Source organism: Phaeoacremonium minimum (genome assembly GCF_000392275.1).
Source record: "Phaeoacremonium minimum UCRPA7 unplaced genomic scaffold PA7_03_scaffold_363, whole genome shotgun sequence".
NCBI lineage: Eukaryota > Fungi > Ascomycota > Sordariomycetes > Togniniales > Togniniaceae > Phaeoacremonium > Phaeoacremonium minimum.
Window position 1 is genome coordinate 264379 of NW_006921267.1, and position 8631 is coordinate 273009.

At 45.0% G+C, this 8631-nt stretch overlaps 1 protein-coding gene across 1 annotated transcript; it reads left to right on the top strand.

The window, feature by feature from the left end:
- Nucleotides 1-325: 325 nt before the first annotated feature.
- On the top strand, nucleotides 326-993 carry UCRPA7_4781 (putative umta methyltransferase family protein; the record flags this gene model as incomplete). Its single annotated transcript, XM_007917332.1, has 3 exons — nucleotides 326-456; nucleotides 516-572; nucleotides 624-993. The coding sequence occupies 3 exons, from the start codon at nucleotides 326-328 to the stop codon at nucleotides 991-993; spliced, it is 558 nt and encodes a 185-aa protein (XP_007915523.1).
- Between the last annotated feature and the right edge of the window lie 7638 nt (nucleotides 994-8631).

The following is an 8631-nucleotide window of genomic DNA, read 5'->3' on the forward strand; positions in this document are numbered from 1 at the left end:
GACGGTAGTTTAGAGAAGCATCTAGCTGTTTGACATCTATGAAGTCGAGCATCGTGAATTACAGGTTCGTTGCAGTAATAGACTGTGGCTGATGAAGCACGAAAGATTTCTGATGATTTATTCTCTTCGATATTGTAGATACGAGGTAAGTCTCGGGAACGTGTACTCTGCTAGCGGCTAACAGCGTGATAGAACGGACGCCGCTATCATGCATTCAGAGAAGGGTCATATCCAGTGGTATCTCAATTCTAAACATCTATTAAAAAAAAGGCCGAGACGCTTACTTGACTATCGGTAGCCAAACGACGCAGAGGAGCAAAATCGTATGGATATGGTGCATCACATATATCGTCTACTGCTCGGAGGGAAACTGTTTCTTGCTCCTATCAGTGACAATGTTCAGCGCGTGCTCGACCTTGGCACCGGAACAGGAATATGGGCAATAGACTTTGCAGAGTAAGTATTCTTTCATGTTATGATGCTTCTCTATTCTCACATCTGACATTAAACTCCAGTGAATACCCGTCTGCAGAGGTTCTTGGGGTTGATTTGAGTCCCATTCAACCTATTTGGTAAGAAAACCAGTTACTTATTGTTTACACTTAATCAATGATAAAATGTAGGACTCCGCCCAATTGTATTTTCGAAGTCGATGACTTCGAGTCTGACTGGCTGTATCGTAAGCCATTCGACTACATACATGGCCGGGAACTAGAAGGATGCATAGCAAATGAGGACGAACTATTTCAACAGGCATTCCGACATCTTTCGTCTGGTGGGTATCTCGAAATGCAGGCCGTTGATGGATTCTTCCTATCCGATGATGGCACAGCCCAGATGGCCACTAATGCCCAGGCATGGATCAAGAGTATGCTCGAGGGCGCCCGGAAGTTTGGTAAACCTTTGGACAATGCGTCGCTGTGGAAAGACAAAATGGAGGATGCAGGGTTCGTGGATGTACAGCAAGAAGTCCACAAGGTTAGCATGTTTTGACCCTTTGTGCAACTGAAACTTGTGAAATGTTTATTGCTGACAATGATACCTAGTTTCCGATCGGATTTTGGCCTAAAGATCCCAAAATGAAGGAAATTGGGACCTGGCAGTATTGGCAAGAGCTACAAGTTATAGACTCCTATACGTACGGAATCTACTCCCGCGTGCTTGGGTGGGACAAAACAGAAGTGGAAGTGTTTAAGGCCAAGGTGAAGAATGATTTCAAGAATCCAGCAATCCATATTTACTTGCCGGTCTATTTTGTCTGGGGAAGAAAGCCATGATCAGCCTTGGCTTGCCACACGTGCACTTCTTCTTGGTGTAGGTGCAGCACGACGAATACCCTATTTTGAAGTCTTGGTATCATTTTTGCCCGAGGAGGTCAAAAGATTCAGCATCTGGTGGTGAATACAAAGGCCGGGCAGCATTAAAGTTGTACAAATCAACCTTGTACAGTCCCGTACCAAAAGTACCATTGATGAGATATCATGATATTGGCCTGTGTTTAATGCGAATACGACATTAGTGATGTACATGGGTCTCCATTCTCCATGTTAGAACTAATTGAAACTGCGACGCAGACTTATCACCAGCAAGGTCCTGTTCTACCCCCGCGCGGAATGCTCCGTTTGCCGTATCTATTGGCAATCTTGTCGCCAAATGCCCCAATTTTAATAATGACCCCCCTGTTAAGGCTTTTGTGGAACCCCCTGGCTCCTTTGCGCGCGTCAACCGGGGCTGGGCTTTAATACTGAATTGGCCCGCACACCTCTGCTCTGAACGAGTCTTGCTCGCTGTTTTCCTTCTGATAAAGGAAAGGGTCCGCGAACTCTTACCCTACGACTTTTCAACAGGGTTTTCAGAGCAGTATTTTCGTTCGATTGCGCCAACATGGCAGCTACAGATGGAACACCGCCACTTCCCCAGAGCCTTGCCTACGGCTTGGTAATTGGCTTTGGCATTGCCTTCGCGCTGATCATGAATTGCATTACCTGGATATCTCGGAAGTATCTCAATGAGTCCACTGACACCAACATGCTTATGACAGCGAAGAAGAGCGTCAAGTCCGGCTTGGTTGCCGCTGCTGTTGTATCGTCCTGGTGTTATGCAGCCACACTTCTCAACTCGGTGCGAATAACTTATTTGTACGGATTCGCCGGCCTTTGGTGGTTTGTCTCGGGCTGCAGTGTCCAGATTCTACTGTTTGCTATCATGGCCATAGAGCTCAAAAGACGAGCGCCCCGTGCCAACACCATCCTCGAGGTTTTACGCGTTCGATTCGGAACCAAGACGCATCTGGTCTTCTTTGCATACGGCGTAGCGGTGCAGATCATTATCACGGCAGCTCTGTTGCTGGGTGGTTCGGCTGCATTTACAGTAACTACTGGCGCAAACATCGTAAGACCCCGAGCAAGTGGTTGTGTTGTCAAATTGACTAAGGCTAATGTTACAAAACTCATGAGGTTGCGATGAATTATCTGATCCCACTCGGCGTGGTAATCTATACATATCTCGGCGGACTGAAATCCACGATCTTGTCCGATTATATCCAGTAAGCTGGACTTCGAATTCTGAAATCTCAATGCTGAGCTAGTCGACACTAACTCGATACGCGTCGCAGCACTCTCATCATATACATTATCCTTCTGTTTTTCATGTTCAAGGTGATGGCCGTGAAGTCGCTACCCGTTCTCGGATCCCCCGGGGCACTCTGGGACTTGCTTCAAACAGACGCAGCCATGGCTAGCGGCGGCGCTATAGGAGCCAAAGATGGTTCCTATCTCACAATGCAGTCTGGCGAGGCACTTCTACTGGCCGGAGTTATCTTGGTTTCAAGTTTTGGATGCGTCTTTGTTGATCCCAGCTACGGTCAAAAAGCCATCGCCGGCGAGCCTGGCGCCGTTGTGCGCGGTTATTTCTACGGGGCCTTCGCGTGGTTCAGCATCCCTCTCGGACTTTGCGCCACCTTGAGTTATGTCGCTGTCGCGCTTGCGAACACACAATACTGGCCGCTAGAAGGTGGTGTAACAATGTATCAGATCAGCAACGCCTTGATCCTACCTCTCGCTGCTGAAGCCGTGATGGGTAAGGGAGGCGCAGCTGCGGTTATTGTCATGATCTTCATGGCCGTTACATCGTCATTTAGTGCCGAAATCATTGCCCACGCCTCGATTGTCACGTTTGATATTTACCAACCGTATATTAACCCCAAAGCTGACGATGCGCGATTGAAACTTGTCTCACACGCGTCTCTGACATTCTTTGCTGTCTTCTCAGCGTCATTCGCTACTGCGCTCAACTACAGCGGCATTTCCATGGGGTGGATACTGGAGTTCTCGGGAGTCATTCTCGGGTCAGCTGTGATACCAATTGCATTGGCTGTCAATTCACCCTATGTTTCTCGAACGTACATGACCTGTGCTGCACCTATTGGTACAGCATGCGCACTTTCTGCATGGCTCGGCATGGCCAAGGGTATGTTCGGGGAGATCACGGTGGACACACTCTTCGAAAACTGGCCCATGTTTACGGGGTGCACCGTCGCATTGTTTATGCCTCTACTGCTCTGGGGATTCATGCTACTCTTCCCAAGTCAGAGACAGCCTTATGATTGGGACAGACTTTTCCTCATGCAAGCCATAGAGCCCCGACCGTCCGACAAGGAGTATGCCGTTGATGACAATACCGATCTTGGGGATGATTGGGACCCTCCAGCACTGGCGAAGGCCAGCCGCAACGCTAAGATCGTGTCTGCCGTTATATGTCTTATCTTCCTCATCATTATTCCATTCTCACTTTACGGAACGGGATACAAGTTTAGCCGAAAGTTTTTCACTGGTTGGACAGTGATCGTGTTTATCTGGTCGTGGGTAGCTGCTGCCCTACTATGGGGATTGCCAATTTGGCAGGCGAGAGATGCATGGATCACCATTTTGAAACGTTTGATTGGTAATACCAAGGCCAACAAGCACAACAATGGCCCTGAGATAGTATCACAGGAAGAACAAAATGAAGCCGAGAATGTTTGGATATCGCAGGATAAGAAAGAGGTAGTAGTGTGAAAGTATATGATACTCCGCTTCCATTCTTCTGCGGCAGGGTTGAGCGCTTCTAAGTATTTTGCGAAATCCGTTTCTCCTCGCTCCCCTAGGTGCCAGAGTCCTAGTCTCCGTAGAAATTAGATAGTCTTTAGTGCACTGCAAATTATAAAGCTATCTACCGAATGTTTCTTCTCCAGGTAAACTTCATACCTAGCATACCTGAATGCTCGGCAGTTTTTGTCCAAGACGACAACGAATACAGACTGAAATTCATCGAAATATCTACTTTCCTAGACCAATAAATTTGTCGAATGCAGTACGTTCAATGCTATAAATAATGATTTAACCTCCGCTAGATTATAGATCGATACTTTGTATAAAGAGTAAAATAGTATAATGAATGCATTCATATTTGTCTAACGAGACCTGGCCACTATAGGATAGGATATACTATAGCATATCCTTTTAATTTATATAGGGCGTTTGGACGAAAAGTAAAAGATGAAGGGTAAATATCCCTTTGAAAATAAGGGTAGATATCCTAGCCACCATAGTACGCATTATGCTAGTAGATAAGCTTTTGAAATAATGGAAAAATAGGGTGAGTATGGACCGAAAAAAAAAAAGACAAAGGGTAGATAAGTTTGTGAAAAGAGGGAGTAGAAAGGTTTTTATTATATGAATGAAAATAGCTGTAAATTGGATAGTAGGGTGATAAGTGTCATCTCCTTTGTAAGTATATGTCTTTAACTCTTTATGATATATTATATATGGTTAGGTTGAAGCAGAATAAGAGTTATCGGGTGCCTCATCCTAGATCCCCAGCTGAACGACCTCACTATAATCACTCATCAATAGGACCGAGGTAGTTGGGTCAGTTGGCTGTAATGACATGCAAATTTACAAACTTCATGAATTTCATATTAGCTCAATTATGGACATCTGGTGCCCGCTGGAGGGCGCAGGCCCTCGACCCTTTTCTCGCACATCGTCCCAAAACTCATCTTGCATCTGCTTCGGAACCTTAGCTGGCCCTATAACCTTGTACTGTTTCTTGTAGCTTTGTCCAAGAGGTCGCAAAACCATGAGCATGGGACAGGCAAATAAGACCCAAATTTCGTCCCCTTTCTTGGCAGCACAACCTCGACAACATTGATACGCTAGACCGAGTCGGTTATCTGTAGTTCCGATGAATGTCGCACCGATCAAAGCGAAGTAGATACTTCGGATGGCCTGTATCTCCATTATAGCGGGGTTTTCCTTCATGTTAATTCCTCCTAAATCTTCACCATCAGATAATCCGGTTCCTGGCATCAGATGAGGAATACTCATATCCGGAAATCCAATCTTCTCTGGCCAGAGCGCTACATTTCTTATACCATTAACGATGGCATTGTGTGTCTCATCGACCAAGTCGCCTCTGACAGTCTGGTAATCCCAGATTTCGTCAGCTGAACCACTACTGTAATACAGTAACTCTAAAGCTTTTGACCACGAATTCTCGGAGAATCCAGCGCGAACGCAAATACTTTTCAGCTGCGCAATCCACCGAGAAATTGGTTGATCCAATGAATTCGATTTGGCTGAGATCTCAATCGCATCAATCTTGATTCCCTTGACTTGCAAAATACCTTGTCGTAATCTCTCCAAGTCAATGTTGACAGATCCCCTCCAGTACTCTAGACCATCAATTCGTCGGAGTTCTGCGCGTTTTTCGGGGACCGGAAGCCATGAAGGAAATTCGTGGTGGTGTTCAACTCGAGAGAACCGTCGGCATGAATAGCAAAGGAACAGTAATGATCGATATGTATGGAGAAAATGCTCAATGACCTTGCAGTATACCGCAGTGAGTGAGAGGCCATAGTTGACGTCTATGTGATAATACTCAGTATCGCTTGCGAGTCCGAGAAGACCGTACACGCGATCCTTGGTATCAGTTGTATTCAAATCTGCTGTGTTCAGATAGAGAAGGAGCAAAGTATCTTTGGCAAGGAACTCCTTTGGGCCCCTGTCTGAAGCTCTGCCGAATCCTTCTTCAATCGATTCAAGTATCGTAACTGGAGGTACGAGATGTCCATACGAGAAGAGTCTATCCCAGTCTTTTACTAGATCATCTTCGTCAATTCTCAGGACTGCTGAATTGAATCTAGCGAGTGTGCCTAGTGGCAAGGTACCTCTAGGAAGATAGAATTCGATGCGCTGTGCCAAGAAGAGCTCCTGTTGCGTCCAAACCCTCGTCCAGTATTCGTTGGCAAATAATTGAGCCAGCGGTCGCCAGAATGCAGGTGCATGATCCGTTAGAGTAATCGGGCGGAGGTTTCGATCACCACGTCCGCAGTCGAATATCCATTTAGTTTCATCTCGTTCCGGGTGATACAGTGACCAATGATCTAGCCTACGTGCGGCACGAAAAGGTGCACTGTCAGGACAAACATCCACATCAAGCCATACCCTGACCGTCCTAGCCACGGAATAGATGTATCTCATCAATTCCACTTGACGTTCTCGTTCCCGCAAATCCTCTTGGTTGATACAGATTGCATCAACCCACAGAGTTAAGGGCTCGTCTTGTTTTCTCATAGTGGTTAATAGGTTCTGCAGATTAGTGCCAATAATGATCGAGCCAGCGTTGGTGATATGGAGATGACCGCAAGATCCTGGGGCTCCCCAAACGTAGCTGATCGCATCATATTGGGGCCCATCATCCAAGCTAACCATCTGCAGCTGCCCACACAGTTCGCTATCATGCTGGCCCGGGAATAGCACTAGAACACGGATTTGGCGTCTTGTGTGATCGAGCGGCTCAAATAGAGTGGATTGCGCTGTGAATTGGGCGTTCCCATTGTTTCTCGATCTCGGGAGTCGTCTTAGCCTCTGTCCATTGAGTTTGCGGCTGTGAATCTTCTTGGGCATTGTGGCAGCTTCCTCTATAACTATATTTGTGGCAAATCAGATTTATATTGCCATTGAGTATGTATGCAGTAAACCCTTTTGGTCATAAAACGTCTTTTATTGATGTTTCAGACAAAGATTTTCGTCTTCGACTTATGATGTGAGAGCCTTGTGCGGCTGAGAGAATGATTGGCGGCTGGTGAACCACGTAGCCTAGCCCTCCATCCTCAGATGCAGGCTACCCTAGCCATCATGCTGTCGCCCTCTTTCGCCCAAAGAGGAGACCCCTGCATGTCGTGGCGGGGTACCCCCCGGGCGGCGGCGCGTAGGCGAGATGACATGGCGTGTACGATGGTCCGTCACCTAGGCTATATCCCCAAATCATGCGTAAGTCTCTGGTGTGGCAGGGCAGCCAGCAAAAAACGTATGGAGGCTCCACCAGGTTAGGTATGATTTGGCCATTGGCTGGCAGGTTAGATATGATTTGTAGGGGGCTCGCAAAGTGAAGTTTAAATTATATATAATCATTCTATAATATAAATATAAAAATAAGGTTGGAACTAGATAAAGAAGATAAGGTTAAATCAAATAATCTATTTTATAATAATTTTACTTTATATTATTGTTATTATATACTTACTTTATTAGTTTAACTTTCTTTATTACTAATGATAGGGAGATGATAGGCTTTTAGGAGGGTCTATAATGTTGAGAAGGTAGGTTATAGAGGGAGCCTTTAGGAGTTTACGATAGCTATCGTAAAGGTAGTGTTAGCTTTATAAGATAGTCTATATAAGCTTCTAAGGTAACTTTCTAATCTATCTTAAAGATAATATAGATACTTTTTAAGCTAGCTTAAACGTCTAGCTATAAGGCTTTAAGGATATATAAATAGGGCCTGGCCGCCATGCAGCGGCATATGCTGGCAGTGTATCCCCTTTGGTCTCGTATAGGACGCACGGACGGAAACGAAAAGACTGGAGGGTAGATATCCTCTCGAAGGTAGGAGGTAGATATCCCCAGGTTCCCATACGATAAAACGGCTGCAAATTAGATCAGGCGAGAGAGGATAGTAGTACGACAGCAGATATAAGAGTATACAAGCTATAAAGGTATGGTGGTGGAGATATAGGTGGTTGAAGTTTAGGTATAGATTTTGGTATAGTCTAGTCAAAGTTAAGAGTAAAAGAGGAGAAGGAAGGAAGAAGAGAGGTATATGAAAGACAACCCTAACCCTAAGGATAGAAATAACCCTAAGACAAAGAAAACCTTATATAAGTGTCAGCCTTAGACTATCCTATAGACATAAAGCTAAGATCTAGCTATAAAATCAAGATGCTATATCTACTACCATATAACGATAAAGGCTCTAGTCGTATGGTATGGTACGATACGACACAAAAGACATAATCCTAAGGATATACTATACTATATAATAGCTATAAGGCAAAAGGCTTAATATAATATAAAAAGAAGAAGAAAAGTTATACAACCAACCCTCAAATAGAGTCTGATGATATAATGGTAGTATAGTATATATTGATGCTACGATTTACTTCTCTATACTAGTAGAGAAGTATATTATGACAATCTATAAAGCTTTAGGTTCGACTCTTAGCTAAGCTTAACTTTTTTTTCTTTTTCTTTACCCTTTTTCTCCCCCCTCCCTTTTCCTTTCACTTATACCCTTTTCCTCCCTACCCTA